We start from the raw sequence: 20,481 nt of genomic DNA, 5'->3' as shown, positions 1-20,481 counted from the left end.
AATTATGAATTGTATATTTAAAAAAAATACAGGCTTTTGATTATGGAATGTGACAAATGTTGGCGACAAATCGATCGTCTTTTGTTTTTAATGGCTTGTCAAAGTAAGTCAGTGCGTTGAACGTGGCTTTAACGCGAAAATATTTTTAGAGCTATGATTTTGTTATGATTTTAAAAGTTCGCTTACTCCGCAAGAGTGTAGTGCTTGCCTTCAAAATGCTTTTGGGATTGAAGCACCACATCTGAGCATCGTGAGGCGTTGGTATGGTAAATTTAGTAGAGACAGTATTATTCTAGATAATGATTTTCGTGAAGGTCGACCGTCCACGGCGATCATTCAAGGAAACGTGGCTACTGTGAGACGACTCATTGAAGAAAACCCACGAATCACCTATGACGAAATTTGAGGACAATTAGGGATAGGTATGAGACAAATACAAAAGATTTTACAAGAATATTTAAAAGTCGGGAAGCCTTGTTGTCTTTGGATTCCTCACGAATTAACTTCAGTCCAAAAACAGGTACTTTTTGACTGGTGCCGAGAAATGCTGCGTAAGTACAAGCAAGAAAGTTCAAATGCTGTATATAACATCGTTAGAGGAGATGAAATCTGGATTTACTGCTACGATCCGGAAAAAAGGCATTAGTCCAGTCAATGGGTCTTTCGAAGGTGACAGGAGGCCCATAGAAGTTCAACAAGCCAAAAGCGTTGCCAAACATTTTTATCGTCTGTTTTTTTAAACGCGACTTTTTTGTACCGTACTTTTAAATAATAAAAGAACGTTAAATACTGAGTAGTACACTACCATTTGTGTGCCCGCAGTCATTGAAAAAGACCGCGAGAGACGACCGAGAAGCCGCATCCTCCTGCGTCATAATAATGCGTCCACCGATACCGCAATAAAGGCAAAAACATTTTTTCATTACGAAAACGTGGAAAATGTCTCTTATACGGATTATAATCCAGACATTGCACCCTGTGACTTCTATCTATTTCCCAAAATTAAGGATTTAATTTGGGGTTTGACATTTAAGACCCCGGATAAGGCAGTTACTACGTTTCATCACCACGTCGAAAACATGCAGTCAAGTGATTGGGCCTCATGCTTCCAAAAATGGTCTGAGCGAGTGAATATGTGCATAGAATGTAAAGGGAAACATTTTGAGAAGCAATAAATGTATTATTATGGTTATAAATGATTTTATTCAAAAGTTACGCAAAACTTTCAGTGCGGCCCTCGTATGCGTAAAACCTCTTCGTTAGTTTTCTTTTCTTTTACGATAGAATTGCGAAAAATAGATATTTTGCAACGAGTGACGAATTTTAAAACACGGTCAAAGGGAGTGTTTTAACGTGCTTATTATAGCACCGGTCGTAATGTAGCACCAGATGTACTGTAAAAATTATGTTAAAAGATAATACTTACTGTTACGACTAAATATTTTTACTGTAAAAAAATATCCCACCAAACACATTTTCATGTAAATTTTGTTGCTAAGACGAAACCATAAGACTCGCACTGTCAAAAAGTTGTCAGATCTCTTGTCGAGCCAAGCTTCAAACTCTACAAGCCCTAACTTCACTAACTCTACACCTTAGTCAAAATATGTGGCTTGGCTGTTTCGCTACCGCCACATGGGCATAAGGTGAAAAATTTATTAAATTCATTATTTTTAGGGTTCCGTACCTCAAAAGGAAAAATACTGAACCCTTATAGGATCACTCGTGTGTCTGGCTGTCCGTCTGTCACAGCCTATTTGCTCCGCAACTACTGCACCAATAAGTTGAAATTTGGTATACACATGTAAGTCTCTAGCCCAAGGACATACACGTAAAGTAAATAATAGAAATTCAAATAAAGGGGTCACTTTTGAGATGAATGATAAATAGAAGAAAAAAAAACTATATCTTGTTATAATTAATATAAGAGAATTAGAATATGAAATAATATAAGAGAATTTTGTTAGAATTTTAATTAGTAGAAAGTTAGATATGTATATTGTCATGTTATTTTCTCGAACTCCCCATCGGCATACAAACCTCCTCAAGGTTTTGCCCACGATGGGTCTTGTAATAATAATGTACTTTATTTAGCTTATTGTTCAATAAATTAAAAAAAAATATATATATATATATATATATATATATCAAACGAAGGGGCTCATTGTAAGAATCTCAGATATATTTTTTCATAATTTTAAAATAAATAGTTTAGAAGTGATTTAAGAAAATACGCAAAAAATGACCATTCCCCCCTCCCCCCTTATCTCCGAAACTACTGGGTCTAAAATTATGAAAAAAATACACATATTAGCTCTCTTCCTATAGATGACAGGAAAACCTATTAGAAATGTGCAGTCAAGCGTGAGTCGTTAAGTCCGACGTACCTAGTTTTCCGATACCTACGGGTTTTTTAAAGACTACTCACTTTTCTCTTAAAAAAATATATTGTTAAAAATTGTGTAATGTACAGAACCCTTGGAACGCGAGTGCGACTCGCATTTGGGCGGTTTTTGTATTATACTTACATACAATAGTTCTTGTAGAAACGAAACGGCCAAGCCACACACTTTTGGTGTAGAGCTAGTAAAGTTAGAGGGCTTGTAGAGTTAGAAGCTTGGCAAGAGATCTGATAACTTTTTGACAGTGCGAGCCTTATGGTTTCGTTTGGGCAACATTGTACATCAAAATGTTTTTGATGGGATTTCACTTCTTTTTGTAAGTTGTTTATGACAATCTTCCATCCCCTAATTTAAAGGGTTGGGGGTGATTTACTATTAAAAATCCTGAAATAAGTATCTGGGGGCATCTGTTACACAATGTACTTCTTACTGATTCCCCATATAACCCTTCACCCCGTAAGGGTAAACTTTGGGGTTGAAATCTGCCTTCACCCCGTAAGGGTAAACTTTGAGGTTGAAATCTATTCTATATCCTTCCCCATGACAATACCTATCTACATACCAAATTTCAACTAAATCGGTTCAGCGATTATTGATTTCCCATACAAAATTAAACCCCATCTTCATCCCCTTAGGGATAATTTTTTTTTTAATTTATTTGTTGTTTGTGTACTAAAACTATCTTACATACCAAATTTCAGCTTCTTAGAGGACTTCAGGAAGTACCCGGTATTGATGATCATCAAGTGAGTGAGTCAGTGACGAAATCGAAGTTTTTAGATATGAATAAAATCTAAAGTATAAGAGCTATGCAATTGATATGCTTAATAAGTCCGAGAACTTTGTTTATCTGGTATAATCCAACCCCAAGTTATGAGGGTTCCAAAAAACGACGAAGCGCTTCGAGAAAAGGTAGATAGTGCCCTTGCGCTTTTCTCGTCTTGGCGGGGGCACTGCCGTGCCCCCAGATGTTAAAAGATGAGACTACTGTAACTAATAAAGATTTATGTTTAGTTACCTACTATTTTCGCGTAAACTAGACAATTTTTATATCTTTAGTTATTAAGACCCAAAATAATTATTTTCACTTATTATAAATAAATCCTCCTGTTATGAAGTATCAAATATTGTTATTTGTATATGTATAAGTCTTAAGTTAAAAACAATAAAATCTGTTATTACCTACTGTCAAAATGATTATTTTTTGCGGGATTAAGTAATACACTGGTAGTGTTCAATAAGGCCCATAATAGGACTTTTATAAAAGGTATATTTTCCAAGAGTATCGTAATATTTTTATAACTATTTTGGTATAATGAAGAAACTTAAATAAATGAGAAACCTATTTGAGTGAGTTTTTCATACTTCATATCCTGTTTATTAAAAAAAACCATTTTAATTTAAGGTGGGCTGTATATAGGCATATACGGCCCACACGGAATATACAATAAGGTAAGTGAGGCCACTTACCTTATTGTATATTCAGGATGTATACCGTGTAATATTGATCAGTTGGTTTATAATATACATATTATGATATTGACGTTGAATAGGACAGGACATGACAATAGGAACCAGAAATAGGTATAGTTGGTCAAACCAATTTGTCAGTAAATAAAAACAAAAAAACTATATTCATCCTTTTCTTTTGGGTGCTAGTACTAGTGTAAGTCAAAGATAGTATGATGATTCTCCCTGTCTATGTTTGAAATGAGACAGTCCTTTGACAAACTATGTATAGTAAAAAATAGTTGTGAATATCTTGTACATTTTTATTACAATATTAGTCAAGATAATGAAATATAGCTGGTCAAGCAAATCTTGTCACTAAAAAAAGGCGCGAAATTCAAATTTTCTATGGAACGATATCCCTTCGCACCTACATTTTTCAAATTTGCCGCCTATTTCTACTGACAAGATCTGATTGACCAGCTGTAGGTATTTTTACTTAATAAGATATTTTAATTTCACGTAATGTCCGCATCTAATTTATATATGTGCACGGTAAACAAACAAATGAATGATAAGAAAAGACAGACAGTGTTACTGAGCGGGAGGTGGGGCGAGGGGCGAGGTATAGGTAGGCTATGATAGGCTCTCGAGCGCCGCGCCGGCGACTGACGGACCAGCGCGGCGTATGTATGAATTTCGCGCCTTTTTAACTAGATTTTACTATTACAATGCAAGCTACACACAGAAATTTCTTACTTTCCATAATATGGCTGCGTATATTATTTTATAGTAATAGACTTATTTTTACAGACTCTAATTCAATATTAGATCTTATAGGACAAAAAACGTATATTAATTCTAAAGCATATATCTTATTCTTCTAGCTTTTTAGCTTGCCTATTAACTTATAAATTTAGATATGTTGTTGTGGATTTATTAAACTTTAATTCAATATCGACAAAATAATAAGCTAATTGTAGTTCGACAAAGAAGCACGTTAAAAAAAATTCTAATAATTTTACATTATAAAGCGTCATACATATTATAAACAATGGAACTTAAACATTGCACTTTAATTCAATATTAAAAAATCATTACTAAAAATATATAAATACCTAATTTATATCTAACGCTCGTTCTAACTTTTCATCATATATAGCATATATGCTTAAAAATATGTCCTATATCAGATAAGTATCACTTTTTCAACTTTAGAATTATCAAAACTTTTAGTGCAAAAATCCGGTCCCACTATTGAGCTATTACCTGTGTATTTTGTTTTATTTTCACTCAATAGAGGGAGGTATATTTAATGCACAAAGCATGTTACGAGTATACCTACTCATTTAAGAATCTCCTTTCTGATATAATTTCATTCCCAGATTTAATATAACTTAATAATTATTATGATTATTACACAATAAAATACATTTATATATTTATAGAAAGGTCAGTCCAAACAATCATTCGCGTTACGGTCGTCCACCGAAAACCCTTGTGAATTCTGCTTTCGTTTCGGTAAATGTTCTCTGGAAAAGCCTATATTTATTGTAACAATGATTTTTAAACTAAAATACCTAGCTATATTTTTCTCAAAAATATATAGGTATGTGGAGAAAAATGTCATCTTCTTGTAAATATTTTGCAGTTGGATTCCGATAATAACGAAATGAGACAATGTTGAGTTGAACATGTCTCGATTTGGATGTAGTATTTTTTATAGTTTTCGCGCATATCAACACATCTTATGAAACTTTGTATTTTGGGAGAAATAGTGAAAATCCACAATTCGTGCACAGTGCCGCCATCTTTTGGCTGATAATCGGCATTCCATCCCTAGACATCCACCTTAAGGAAGTATATTGTTTGTTTACAGTAGTTGAAGAGACGCCCTCTTAAATGTTTCTAAATGAACTTTTCTTAAAATTTGCGGTGCAATTAAAAATAATGTTAATTTCGAGGCGAACCGCACAAACCTGAGATAACTTGGGGCATCCTGTATACGCAATATACGCATGAGTAAGTATGTACTGAAAACATACAATTTGAAATATAAATATTAGTTGTTAAAAACATTTTATTATTGAATGCCTAATTTCAATTGACGAAAAATTCGTTGCCACGCTGGTTCTGGTTATGGCGCCATTTGCAGGCCCAGTTCCAGCAAGACATTCCGGCCCATGGTTCGTCTGTATAAAACACTTGTCCGTTCTGGTACATCTGTAACAACATTTTGATATGAAATGTACATTTTTAGTTAAAGCAAAAATAAATCTTTGCAATAATGCATAAAGGCAAAAGGATGACAAACATACTAGATAATCCGGAAACTGAATGTATGTACATATTTAAAAAAAACCGGTCCTTCGAAATATTAGCCTGAAATCGCTAAAAACTTTTGTAAAGGTAAACTTTGAAGTCGGTTAAAAAGGAGTATTTGTGATTTATACTAACGAATGAGAGGTCTGAACTCTTATAGGTGACTGCGTCGTAGCCGAAACGCAGCACGAAGTTCATTGAAAATATGGAGAAGATGCATCGTACGTCGGTGGTGGCAGGAATGAAGTAGCGGTATGGGCCGCACCAGTAGGAGATCTTCGGTTCGTACTCTACAGACTCGGGAAATTCTTCACGAGGATTGATTCTGGAATTTATTAATTAGGTAAGTTATCATAAGCACTGGTGGTATAGGTACCTACTCCACAACGAGTCGAGAAATTTTACAATGATATTAAAACCGACTCACGCTTAACGGATTTATATAATTTTATAGTTATAGTATTTTTTGATGTCTGTAAATATGTTAAACAATGATTGGGAAAACATAAAAACAAAAATGTTTCCTGTCCTCCACGCAAAAAGTGGCAAACATTATCAATTTTGCTTTCATTAGTTCTTCAGCGGCAACAGAAAAACACTTAAAATTTTAACTATCTACTCTTATGGATAAGTATACACTTGCAAGATTTTATTACATTGTTAGTGCCTTCTTAATAGTACATTATTGTCGAGGCTCGGAAGTAGCTACTTGCAGGCTGAGGATTCGTTTTAAACGGACGACCTTGGGAGTCCGTTTAATTGAATCCGAAGCCAGCAAATAGCCTTCCAGCCGAGTCATATATAGTGCTTTTCTCAAAAATGGTGCAAGAAATATAAATATCATAGAAATATTTTACAAAAGCAACGTTCTTACATATATATTTTGACAGAAAAAAGTCCTTGCCGCCTTTTTATTTTTTTTAATAAAAAAATAGAAGTGTATTTTTCTGCCGAAAATACGCCAACCTATTTGAGACATCTAAATAGTCGCGGTACTAATCATCTGTTTGGCTGTTTAATGGGCCTGTGCCTTCATTTGATATGGTCATTTCAACTTTTAAAAAATTTGGAACTCGACAAATAATGGAATTTGTATGCAACATTGCAGTCCCAAAATCGAGACTGCAATGTTTTTAACTTTTTAATTTTTGACTGACCATAAACTACGCGCTTCGCGACCTATTTTTTAGACGGCAAAGTCGACTTTGCCGTCCATTTTTGAGAAAAATAGATATAAGAATAGTAGTTAGTCAGAAAATGGATGAAATAGGCTAACTTGTAAATGCACTGGGCGTCACTCCAGTTATCATCGGAATGGCAGTAGAGTCCCTGGCTCGGGTCTTTGGCTTGGAACTGTTCCGCATGGGGTCCTACGTACGTCGTCTCTGAATGGCGGTGGTAGAAACCTTGGAAGGCGAAGGCACCTAAGAAAAATGTTTTGCTAGTTTATATAAGCTTTAATAAAAGTGTCAAAAACTATTAGTTACTAAATTACTAAGATCTTTCTAGCTTCATGAGACACAAATCTAAAATTAAAATAATACTGTATTCATTAATTGTTAGTACGTCTCAAACCGAAATTAGATGATAGAACGTGTTTTTAGCTGCGTCCGAATGCTGTAAACAAGTAAACTAGTTATATTTATATACCTCTGAAGGTGTAGCAGTGTGGTTTGCGTTCGCTAGCGAGAATCATCTGTGCATCCTCCTGACTGTGCGCAGAGGCGATGAAGTAGGATGTGCCTAGGCATTTGAACTCTGCAAGATGTATATATAAATAAATACTTTGTTTAATATTAATGAGACTTTCCCAATTTCTAGCTACGGTTGGTTAATATCTTCGAAATGGGACTATAAGTCTCTACCGTCTACAAAATTTGACTTTTCCATTACCGATTTTTAAACATACTTGGTAACGAGCTTCTTTCAAAGAATCCACTTTAGCTTAGTATCTAAAGGTATATAATACAACTTGCCTAAAATAACCATTTGTATATTTTACTTGACAGTCTTTTTTTTATTAATATTATTAATATAAATGACTAAAAGACATAAACAGCGTAGCCACAGGGCGAACACGCCATACATCGAAAATCATTTGCGTTTATATGTGTGCACGGCACGTCTGTACACGCGTCATTGTGTGAGTAAGTGGCTTAGGGCTGACTCGTGCGGCGCGCGGGGAAGGCGAAGCCGAGGTTTGCCGAGGCCGGCCGAAGGACACGACGAGCGGCCCGCTGCGTTGCATAATTCGACCGAAATACGTAAAAAAACAAAATATAGTTTTATGTTTAACAAAATATAGGTTTATAAAATATAAAATTTTATAAAATTACTAATATTTATATCGTCAAAAATATTTTGATAAAATATTAATAATACTTAGGTACTTACTTAATTCGATTTGGCGATTTCGTAGAAAAAATGTGACGTAACACTAGGGGGGAGGGGTTTGCCAAATGTGACAAGGAGGGGGGGAGGGGTTAAAAAACCTAGAAATTCGTGTGACGTAATTAATGGATGACCCCTTACCTTAGGTAGGTACTTTAAATATTAAATGTTGGCTTAGCATTCACAAATTCAACGAACGGGTTTTAATTCATATGATATTATAATTATTACGCAAAAGTATAGCCTTATTTACTGATACATATTTCGTCTCTTTGGAAAACTATATTATTATTCATTTCTACAATAAGTAGGTATCCATATACTACCCGTACATCGCACAATACACCGGCATTTTGAACGTTGCGTCATCGCGTCGCGGCGTCGCTAGCCGAACTGAGCGTACGTCAGGAGTCCGTCAGAACTCAGTCGCGGGGCGAGGTAATCCGAGTCGGGGCGGGGCGGTGCGTGTCCGTTCTGTATGATAATACTATTACTTATTCTGTGGCGTAGCTTGCTATTTTCCCATCCGCTTATTTACTAAGCTTACCTGGACTGGCATACAGGCCGAATGGTATTTTTGCCTGTGTAGACTTGATCTTCGCTTCGCTTGTGTCCATCTTTTTGTTCAGCTTAAGTAGTACCATCGACATGAGCGCGCTATCGGTAGCAAAGAGTAACCTCTTCAGGTCTTTGATATGGGAATCAATAAAGTCGAAAAGTTTCTGCTCGGCGCTTTCCAGGATTTCAGCACGTTCTGCCTGTTAAAAAAGTAACAATTATCATAACTAATCCTGTGACACAATTAATAACAATTTTCATAAATAGTTGGGTTTTACAAGGTAAGTAGGCACTTACCGGATTGTGAGGTTCGCGTATGCGTCCATTCATGTAACTGTAATACACCTTGAGCTTCTCAAATTTTTCATCTGCATAGCTGTGTTTCGGGTCTACCTCCGACGTCGGTGGTAAATTGTATGCCCTCTGGGAACAATGGAAAATACAAATAGTGGTTAGAGAAATTCATTGCGTTATGTTATTTATAATAAAGAAAAATCAAGTGAAATATTTACCGTCTCAACAGTAGGAAATGATAGCCGAGCGAGCTGAAACACAATGGATCGCAGTTATAAATCTGCATATTTGATATTGATTTCAATTTGGGATCTCTACGTGTTCCTGAAAAAAGGCTCCTAACAGACAGGCAGATTTGTTAGCCGTTCGTCTGGCTCGCATTTGGTCCAGGTCGCTGTTTGTCCATAAGCGTTTAGTCCAATACGCAATTTGCCCTAAAATCCGGACCAACAGCGAATTGGCTCCCAATCGGAGTTCGCCATATAAGCATTTTGACATAATCGCTGCTCGCCTTAAAAGCAGTTTGTCCTATACGCAGTTAACCCTTTTTTCGTAAACACTAAGTAAATATAAATATTAAATAAATATATACACAAATTGACTAAATCCCACGGTAAGCTGAAGAAGGCTTGTGTTGTAGGTACCCAGACAACGATATATGTTATATACAAATATATACTTAAATATATAGAAAACATCCATGACTCAGGAACAATTATCTGCGCTCATCACACAAATAAATGCCCTTATCGGTATTTGAACGCAGGACCATTGGCTACACGGGCAGGGTCACTACCCACTAGGCCAGACCAGTCATCATGGTAAGTAGTTCAGTACATCGTTGATTGGTAAGTAGCCGTGGCAACCTTCCGGCTTCATCATCAGACCCTGAGTATCACCTAGTGTCAAAGATCTTGTTGAGACGAATCTTAACACTTACAGTTTTACACTCCCGAAAGTTACAACTCAAGTAATAATCAAAGCAATCCTCAGTGCCGTGCCGGCTGGCACCTAGACCACGTGGCACGTGGCAATGTCAAATGGCTAACCGAACGAAACAAAAATACGAATTATCTTCGTGTGGGAAAGGGAGAGCAGTTCTGTGTCGGCTTCTACAAAGGAAAACGGCGGCACATGCTTTGCTCCTTTATGACTCCTCTGGGCATATTCATTTTACTTGTAAAAGTTAAGCGCGACTTAAGTCGTGTTTCAGTAACGTCTAACCGTTACATTCCTGACAAAATGTATGGGATTTGACATTGACCATCAGTTTTGTAACGATTGCTAACCGGCCGTTAAAGGTGTTCAATTAAGTGAAAATGGCCCTCTATACGATGGGCTAACGCCGGCCACTCCAAGGGACGCAGCCATGCGGCAGAATGAGATAGCAATATCACTTGCTCCCTCTAACGCATAAATGCGTCCCTTGGAGTGGCCGACGTTGGTCCATCGTGTAGAGGAGCCATTAGGCGCGCGGCTCAGAACAGAATAATAATGGTTTGGAGAACAAAATAATTCCGTTCTTAGGGAAGAACGTTATAATTCCGTTCTTCGGGAATATCGGTTACCGAAATTAATTTGTTCTTTTACAACACGTTACCGTAATAAACCGGTATTGGTACGAACGAAATTAATAACGGTTTAAGAGCGATAGCAAATGGTTTTTGGTGGTCATTATATTTGTAGCCGTTTTTATAAGAGGTTAGAGCTAATTAATATACAATCGTAAAGCAGCGTTGTTGTAAGAAAACTCTCATTTTGGCAAAACTGTTTACTTATTTTAACAAAACATAACTTAACATGTATCTTAACATCAACAAAAAAAAACAATCCTACACTTAGGTCCTTCTCTTGGCTTTGGTTACGGGTGTTAACCCGTGATATGTTGTACACTTCCACCCTTGTCTTGGCAAGGCTCAAAATATTTCAATTTTTTTTTTTAGTTTTTTGACATCTATTGACCATATTAGACTATTGAAAAATAATGAAAAAAAAATCCGTGTTTTCCAGTTTCGAAAAATCATAAAGTATCATATTTAATACAATGCCAATCCCTCGACAAACTAGTTGCCAACTTTTTAGAATATGAATTCCGTAGAAATAAAAAGAAACACGTTAACAAAAAATATGTGAAATAGGGAGAGTATACAAATAATTTAAATAGTAAAAAATACTTTTTTTTATAACTTAGGGGACATTTTTTGCCATAAACAAAATTTGCCGCGCTACGGTCTACGAATATACAGTTTATATATCTATTACTTATTTCTCCATATTTCTGTATGGGGCCGAAACCTGGACGCTGAAAGCCGCTGATAGGCAGAGGATCGATGCTTTCGAAATGTGGTGCTGGCGCCGTATGTTAAGGATTCCTTGGACAGCCCACCGCACAAACGCTTCGATCCTCAAAGAACTCAGAATGGAGAACACCCAACGTCTGTCCTCTATATGTCTACACCGTGTTGTTACCTACTTTGGCCATATCGCACGAAGAGGGGCCAACAATTTAGAAAAACTAGTGGTGACGGGAAAGGTCGAGGGTAAAAGACCTAGAGGACGAAGTCCAAAGAGATGGTCGGACCAGATCTCCGAACAGCTGGAGCTACCTGTTACCACCGCCTTCCATCAAGCATCAGACCGCAACAGTTGGAGGCAATTTATAAATCGCAAGTGGAGTCACGATCCTCAGCAATGGGGGAGCGATTAAGAAGAGATATCTATTACTTTAAAAATGTAAGTTCACTAACTAAATATAGTATGACAACTAATATAACATATTTAAAACATGTACATAGTTGTAGGTATTGCAACTCCCCAAAAGTATCAAACAATAAAAATTAAAATGTATCATGTAGGTACACCTATTTTGTCTACAACTTGGCAATCTATTAAATGTAATACACATGTACTTTTCTGAGTTCTTGGAAATGTATCAAATATGATACATAACAGTTTCATGTAAATATTCTGTGTGTTAAATGTTTTTAAATACGATCACTATGTAAATCCTAATATGTATTATTTTTGCTATAATAAATGAGGGAAGTTCGACATATTTATAGCAGAAATATTTTAATAAGTAATAAAGTGAACCTGCTAGATTTTTTAACCCTTAAATGCATAGTGTTGCCAAATGTCTACAAACCATTAGACAGCTCACAGTTTTAAAATAAAAAGGCTTACGTTCTTGAACGCACCTTTATACCAAACGTCAAGTAATAGGGTGATGATTTAAGGGTTAAATTTACGCTATATTTTTAATTTATAAAAATTACATTCGTTTTAAGACGAAAAGTCGGCAAACTTGGAAAAATCCACAAGTTGATAATTTTTAGTATGTGATTTTGGACGGTTCTTTCGGGGTATGTAATAATGTTATGTTATATTTAAAAACTTTATCATAGGTATATCACAAATAGTGTACCTTTCTAATGGTAGTAAAAATTTCATTTATATATTACTGAAAATTACATATTTACATAAATATGATTTAGCCAATTCAACTTCTAACACTGATTTCGGAGTGAAAATCGAAGTTATATTTTTTTCTACTATTTTTCCTAGAATCGGCAAACAATTATGTGATAATGTATAAATTTCGGACAAAAAGAAAAAATCATGCATTTAAGGGTTAATGTTCCATGTATCACGGGTGTTACAACGCCAAGATAAGGGTTAACTTTTAAAACCACTACTTATAAGCGTTATTTTATTCTAGAAGGAAATTAAACCCAACTAGTAACAGACTTGTTAATGAACCATTTTAAAAAATATAATTTTTTTTAGGAATTGGCTTGGTTGGATCTCATTTCCTTCTAGCTTTCTATAAGCTTTTTTTAGCATGCGGTTAAACTTTATGTCACGCAACCTTCTTTTCCTGCTAATTGAAGAATTTCTTCTTATTACCATGTCAAAATGCCGCCCTTCCTTTTTTAATTGCTGAACTAACAGCAGTAAATTTGGCTTAACTGGTATCTTCTTGTTAATTCTATTATGCCACCCTTCGACAAGATTTGTCGTCCTTTGTTTTTCATGAGCAACACTTAAAATAGGAAACAAAGGTATCCATTGCTTTAAAAAGTATTGCTGAAAAGCAATAAATTCATCAGTGTTCTGAATGGATCCCGCTGTCCCTATTATCTCCAACCAAGTTTCCGCTAAAAAGCGTGTTGGTAATGGTAACAGGTTTAAATACGAACAGTATCTTTTAACCTTTCTACCATCAGACGTCTTGTTTAAATTTAACTCCCTGATTTTTTTTCTAATCGCCTTTTGGTAGTGGAAATAGATATGAGCGCCGATAGGCATTTAGCCGGCGGCGGCGCGCCGGTCAAAATCGGTCGGCGGCGGCGGCGAATCGGCGGCGTGGCCTTGAAACACCTTTGATTAATGAAAAAAGAATTAGAACCAAAATATTACGGAAAATACATATTTTTGCTGTAAGAAAGTTATAAAATAAGTGCATTTTTCAATTTCAAGCAATATTTATTGAACAAAGGTACGAAATTGTTTTATGTAGTATAAACGATATCGGGCAGCATCAGAGGCGGTCTTAATCTTGGCGAGACCCTAGTCGGAAGATCTTTGCGTGGCCCTTATCTTTTGTGCTAAGTAAGAAGTAGCGGATTGACTGTATTAGGGAAACGTCTGGTCGACAGTCCAAAGAGCCGAAGTGGGGAAAATCAAGGTCCGTCATTAACCAATATCGACCCAATAAACCGATTTATGGCCAAGGCCGAGCTCCACCTAATACCGAAGACCTGATTCCGACGCCTTCGACGCCGTTACAACTGAGCTTCTGAAAGCGGGAGGCAAACCTGCACTGAAGGAGCTCCAGAACATCTTTAACGCCGTTCTCTTCGATGGGAGACTTTCTCTTCACAGTGCGGCAGATTATACAGAAGACTGAGGAGTATAATCGGCACCTGTACCTGCACAGCATTTGTGGACTATGAGAAAGCCTTTGACTCCATTGAAATCTGGGCTGTTCTGGATTCCCTGCAGCGATGCCAAGTCGACTGGCGATATATCCAAGTGTTGAGATGTCTGTACAACGCAGCTACCATGACTGTCCAAGTCCAAAACCAGCAGACTAAGCCTATTCCCATGCATCGTGGTATGAGACAAGGGGATGTGATTTCCCCAAATTGATCACAAATGCATTGGAGGATATATTATATTTAAAACGCTCGACTGGAAGGAACATGGTATCAACATTAATGGCGAGTACATCTCACACTTGCGATTTGCGGACTACATCGTCATCATGGCTGAGACGTTGCAGGATTTAGAGCATAGCTGACCTGTCTAGCTGATTCTTCTCAACGCAAAGGTCTCCGGATGAATTTGGACAAAACAAAAGTTATGTTCAACGAACGTGTTGCTCCGGGACCTATTGCAGTACAAGGGGCTGTTCTCGAGGTTGTTCAGGAATACGTCTACCTCGGGCAAATACTGCAGCTAGGAAGGAACAACTTCGAGAAAGAGTAGAATAGAAGGATACAGCTGGGCTGGGCAGCATATGGGAAGCTTCGTCGAGTCTTCACGTCATCAATCCCACAGAGTCTGAAGACAAAAGTCTTCAATCAGTGCGTCCTACCCGTGATAACATACGGAGCCGATACGTGGACACTCACGGTAGGACTGGTCCATAAAGTTGCTCAGCGAGCTATGGAAAGGGCTATGCTCGGAGTCTCTCTGAGGGATCGTATTCGAAATGAAGTCATCCGTCAGAGAACTAAAGTCGTCGACATAGCCCACCGGATTAGCAAGCTGAAGTGGCAGTAGGCCGGTCATATTAGCCGTAGAACCGATAACCGTTGGGGTAGACGAGTTCTTGAGTGGAGACCGCGCATCGGCAAACGTAGCGTAGGACGCCCGCAGACTAGATGGAGCGATGACCTTCGCAAGGCGGCTGGCAAGAACTGGATCAGAGTTGCCGCAAATGACGCAAATCGTGCTCAATGGCGTGCAATAAGAGAGGCCTATGTCCAACAGTGGACGAGAGTAGGCTGATGATGATGATGATCGATATTTTTGAATTTTTTGGATCTAAAATACCTTTTGAATGTCTATAAGCTATTCAGACTAGCCCCGTTAAAGATCTAAACTACCTAAAATATATATCATCTGATTCTGAAACTATCTACAAGGTCACGCCGATGCCACGCCGATAGCGCAACGTCGGCGGCGGCGGCGCGAAAATTTTGTCGGCGGCGGCGGCGCGCCGGTGCGGCGCTCATATCTAAGTGGAAATAGCAGCCACTGATTTTTGCGCCAGGATAAACCGCTCTTATAGCATTTATTTGTGCAATTTCGAAGTCGGACTTGAAATGACTAATGTCTAAGCCCAGCTCCTGTTTTAAACAGGTAAACAACCTTTCATAGGTAGCTTGTGTCTGATCTGGTAAAAGACAATACACTATTGGCACAATATTTGGGCGAGAAGTGGTGGAACCTATTTCTGCGTGCAATGTGTATATTTGACGAAAAGGTTTAGACGCTCTTTTGCGAGTACCATCAGCAAAAATCGTACATGCGTTTTCTCGGATCAATTGCTTGGCTAAGTTGGTACAAAATACCAAAATTTTATTGTCGTCTCCTTCTTCAATAACTAAAAAGTTTTCGGCCAATGCTTTTGGAATTGTGACATCACTTAAACAGCGGAATGATAAGCTCTTTATATCTAACATTTTCTTTTTATGTCTATAGAGAGTATCTCTTTTGGAATGATATAAAGGAATTTCTTCTGGTTCCACCAAACCGCTCTCTGCCAGCTGTATAAATGAATCCTCAAATATTCCTTGGACAGATCCAAGATCGGCAGTTACTTTCTTCTTACACTCTTCAAATGTAATATCGATTATATTTTTCGCGTGGTCAGGCTCACACGTATGTTCGGTTTCTCTTATCACACAATCGCGGTCAATATTTAGGGTTACAGAGGCACTGCACTCACTTCTATTATGACAACGCCAAAGAGAGCTGCCGGTATCATTTTTCGTATTTAGGTGGTACCGGTGACCTTGTCTCAGTAACACGGGATGACCCCTTTTGCTCGCTATAAAAGTTATATCCATCTCGTCTTAACATAAAGATTTTCAACAAAATTAAAATTGTTAAATATTCACAATAAAATCGAATGAATATCTCATTGTAAATTTGACATTACGTCATGTTTTTTTATTAGCGGCCAGGATAATATCGAAATCTAATTTAACCTATGTATTAATAACCTCCTTAAGGGCTACTTGCACCATCCCACCAACTCGGGGTTAACCGGTTAAACCTTGAGTTACCATGGTTTCCAGTACACTTTGACACCGGGTTAACGGTTTAACCGGTTAATCCGGGGTAACTGGGATGGTTCAAGTGGCGCTAAGTGCTTCTCCGGTATAATATGATAAATTAAAATGACACAATATTATTGTCTGTCCATAACACTCTCATACTTATTTAAGTACCTAAAATACATTGTTGACTGTTTGACGATGTGGATAATATTACGAAAAAAGGGTTAACTGCGTATAGGACAAACTGCTTTTAAGGCGAGCAGCGATTATGTCAAAATGCTTATATGGCGAACTCCGATTGGGACCAACTGCTACTAAGCCAATTCGCTGTTGGTCCGGATTTTAGGGCAAATTGCGTATTGGACTAAACACTTATGGACAAACAGCGACCTGGACCAAATGCGAGCCAGACGAACGGCTAACAAATCGACAGGCATACTGTCAGGACAAGGAGAGTATCCTTATAAGTGTTTTTGAGTTAAATATGTTTAAATCATTCAATTAATTTAATTGCAAATTATATATATAGGTTTAAATACATTTAGCACCGGTTTGTACATACTATTTGTAAACTAGCGCCTGTCCCGTCGCCTTTGCCATGTGATAGTCCAGTTAACAGGAGCAACTAAAATAAAATACAATTTACAATCACAATTAATTTTAACTCGATACTTCCACCCGTTTCCGAGATAAAGGGTCTTGACAGACGGATAGACGGACGGACAACAAACTTCAACAAAGTGATCCTATATGGGTTCCATTTTTTTCCTTTTGAGGTAAGGAGCCCTCAAAAACATCTATAAAATAAATTTAAAAAACCGTTTACAATTCTAACAATTTTTTACCAAAACTGAGAATCTGGCGTTTGTGGATCCCGTTCAGTAGTTTTTGGTTTATCGCGAACATACATACATACAAACAGACAGACGTGGCGGTTTTATAAGGTGTAGTAATATTAAAAGTTTTTGTTTTTTTTTTATGATTCTTGAGAATGAGAATAGTTATTTGTTTTACAAGGGGGCAAAGTTGTTGTTTAACCGCTCGTGCTAATATTGATATCCGAGCAAGCGAGAGATTCCAAAATTGAACCACGAGCGTAGCGAGTGGTTCGAAAAATGGAATCTTGAGCGTTGCGAGGGTTTCAAAGCACGAGGGTTAAACAAAATTTGCCCCCGAGTGAAACACAAAATTTTTCACCACACCAACCCGAAACAAATTTAATGTTATATAAATATGTAATATAATATAATTTAATGTAAAATATCAAACAAAATCAAATCAAAATGAATGTTATTAAATATTTGTCATCCAAAATCATAATTTAAAAGTCAATTCTACCAGCCAACATAAGAAACTAACTCAAAATTTGCATTTGTTTACTTTGTCTCACATGTGAATAAAATGCAACTTTGCTATCAGTTTTCGAAGTGCAAAGTAAGCCTTTCCGAGCTGGTGTGGTGAAAATATATATATTATTTCGGCGTTTCCGAATTATAAGACGGCAAATATGTTTGCCGCTATCATCCAAGGGCAGTAAGTGACAAGACCGTCATGTCAGTTTGCCGCGGAACTACGGGTGGCATGAAGTATCTAAAATAAATAAATTAAAAACCAATAGAATGATAAGAAATAATTAATACCTTTATTTAAGTTAAAAAGATTTGTTTATTCTATTTATAATATATACTATTATATGTAGGTATTGCATATTATTTCCTCGTAAGTATTGTAATCCTAGCAAGACTGTGGATATTTAGGTTAATAGCATGTAATAATTTGAAGTATTGAATTAAGCTATTTATATAAATCAATAACAATAGTCGCCTAACCTACTCTTTCCTTTAATAAACACCAGACTTAACGGATAGTGGCAAATATATTGCCGTTACATTTTTAAAAATTATCAATTAACAGATTTTTTTCTTTAAACTATATATATCGCCAAACTTGTCTCTGAAACTAGAAAATTGTGACTATTGGATAAATCCAGCAAATAAAATTTTATTTAAGTACAACATTTTTGTTCTAATGTAGGCAATAGTTAAATTTAAGTTCAGGTCTAAGAATCATGATTTAACAAGAGATGGAATAACGTTTATCATCGTAGATTGGTCCGAGTATATTCTCTTATGCTAACCAAAATGTATATTAACTAACAACACGTTCATTGAGAAAAAACATATGTATGAGTGGTATGACGGCAAATATCTTGCCGTTACTCACTAAGCGCCACTTGCATCATCCCACTAACCCGGGGTTAACCGGTTAAACCGTTAACTCAGTGTGAAATTGTACTGGTAACCATGGTAACTCCAGGTTTAACCACTAAACCATAGGTTAGTGAATGGTGCAAGTAGCCCTATAAAGGGTTAATGTATTAAAATGCTTACACAAAAAGATCTTAAAACCACCATATTCTTAAATTCCATTGTGGGTGCGGCCCCTCAGAAATCTCGCGCTAACTGCGACTGAAATGTTTAATTGCCGTTTTCAATTTGGACGTTACACATAAACCATTAAAAGTAATTGGATCTTAAATAACATACCTTTTATTGTATTGTTAATCTTTCTAAGATTTCTGCCGCCAGTAGGAAGAAGGGCGTAAATTAATATGAAGTTGAATCGGAGAAAATAAATGTTAAAATCTAAAAACGTCATAGTCCTTTATGGGTGCGTTTCGCTGTATATAGCAACTATGGATATATTATTGGTGGATATAACGATCAAAGGATATAATTTATAAAACATATACATACCCTAAGCCTAAGCCTTCTTGAGCTTACTGTGGGACTTAGTCAATCTGTGTAAGAATGTCCTATAATATTTATAATATTTATTTATATTTATTTAATATTTATACGATTACGAATGACATATTTTTATCAGATATATCACTCATACAGTATAAGAGGTATTTGATATAATAACTTTCAATCTAATGCCAAGGTAGTATAACGCACATATTTTGTAATAAAAGGTTCGGTATAACATTAATTGGCTATTATGTTTAAAGACATATTTTTGATATTGGAGTATCGTATCGAGTATATATAGGTTAAAAAATAGACACGGGTATCCCCATGTCTAAAGAGGAGGGCGGCTCGGGGGGCTCGCATAACAAAGAAGAGCATGCACAACCGCAGTTTCAGATTGGGGTAAGTTAGGTTCGTTAGTGACCCCTATATAAAAATCCCTCAGAGCAGGAAATAGAAGCCCCGCGAAGCGGGGCTTCGTCGATTTGTCACCAAGTCGTACTTGCATGTTAAAACCTATATTAATATGACAAATATATACATAGATGTTATGATTTCTAAATGTAAGCTCTCCGCATATTTTATGGATTGATACTAATACATATAATTTCACATACGATAACTAATAAAAATACATTTTTCAGTCATTTACAAATGTTGGGTGATTAAATTTTAGGGACGACAGCTAGAAATTATGTCATTTATAATTATATTGGGTACTCGTTATATTGAATTTATTTTATATCTACCGTTAACTATACCTTATAAAATTATTCCTTTTGTTGGTATACACATGGTTGATTATATTATCTTAGTGTTATATCATTCAAAATTATGCCATATGTTGTTATATCGAATGAAAACAGATCATTTATTGTTATAGCGATCATTACACACCACCATACCACCACCACCATACCATACCATACCAATACCACCACCATACCACCACTACCACCATACTATACTATACTACACTACTACTATTATATATATTATTATGGTAATACTATACTATTA

At 36.5% G+C, this 20,481-nt stretch overlaps 1 protein-coding gene across 1 annotated transcript; it reads right to left on the bottom strand.

The window, feature by feature from the left end:
* Positions 1 to 5,913: 5,913 nt before the first annotated feature.
* On the bottom strand, positions 5,914 to 19,226 carry LOC134678610 (uncharacterized). The gene is made up of 9 exons (XM_063537239.1): positions 19,099 to 19,226; positions 17,271 to 17,333; positions 9,635 to 9,667; positions 9,420 to 9,545; positions 9,112 to 9,322; positions 7,824 to 7,931; positions 7,450 to 7,597; positions 6,309 to 6,498; positions 5,914 to 6,074 (listed from the first exon to the last, which is right to left on the bottom strand). Exons 1-9 carry the CDS (start codon positions 19,135 to 19,137, stop codon positions 5,952 to 5,954), a joined length of 1,041 nt encoding a protein of 346 aa, XP_063393309.1. The 5' UTR covers positions 19,138 to 19,226; the 3' UTR covers positions 5,914 to 5,951.
* Between the last annotated feature and the right edge of the window lie 1,255 nt (positions 19,227 to 20,481).

This window comes from Cydia fagiglandana, chromosome Z (assembly GCF_963556715.1).
Source record: "Cydia fagiglandana chromosome Z, ilCydFagi1.1, whole genome shotgun sequence".
In the NCBI taxonomy this organism is placed as follows: Eukaryota; Metazoa; Arthropoda; class Insecta; order Lepidoptera; family Tortricidae; genus Cydia; species Cydia fagiglandana.
This window is presented reverse-complemented; position numbering and strand designations above follow the sequence as displayed.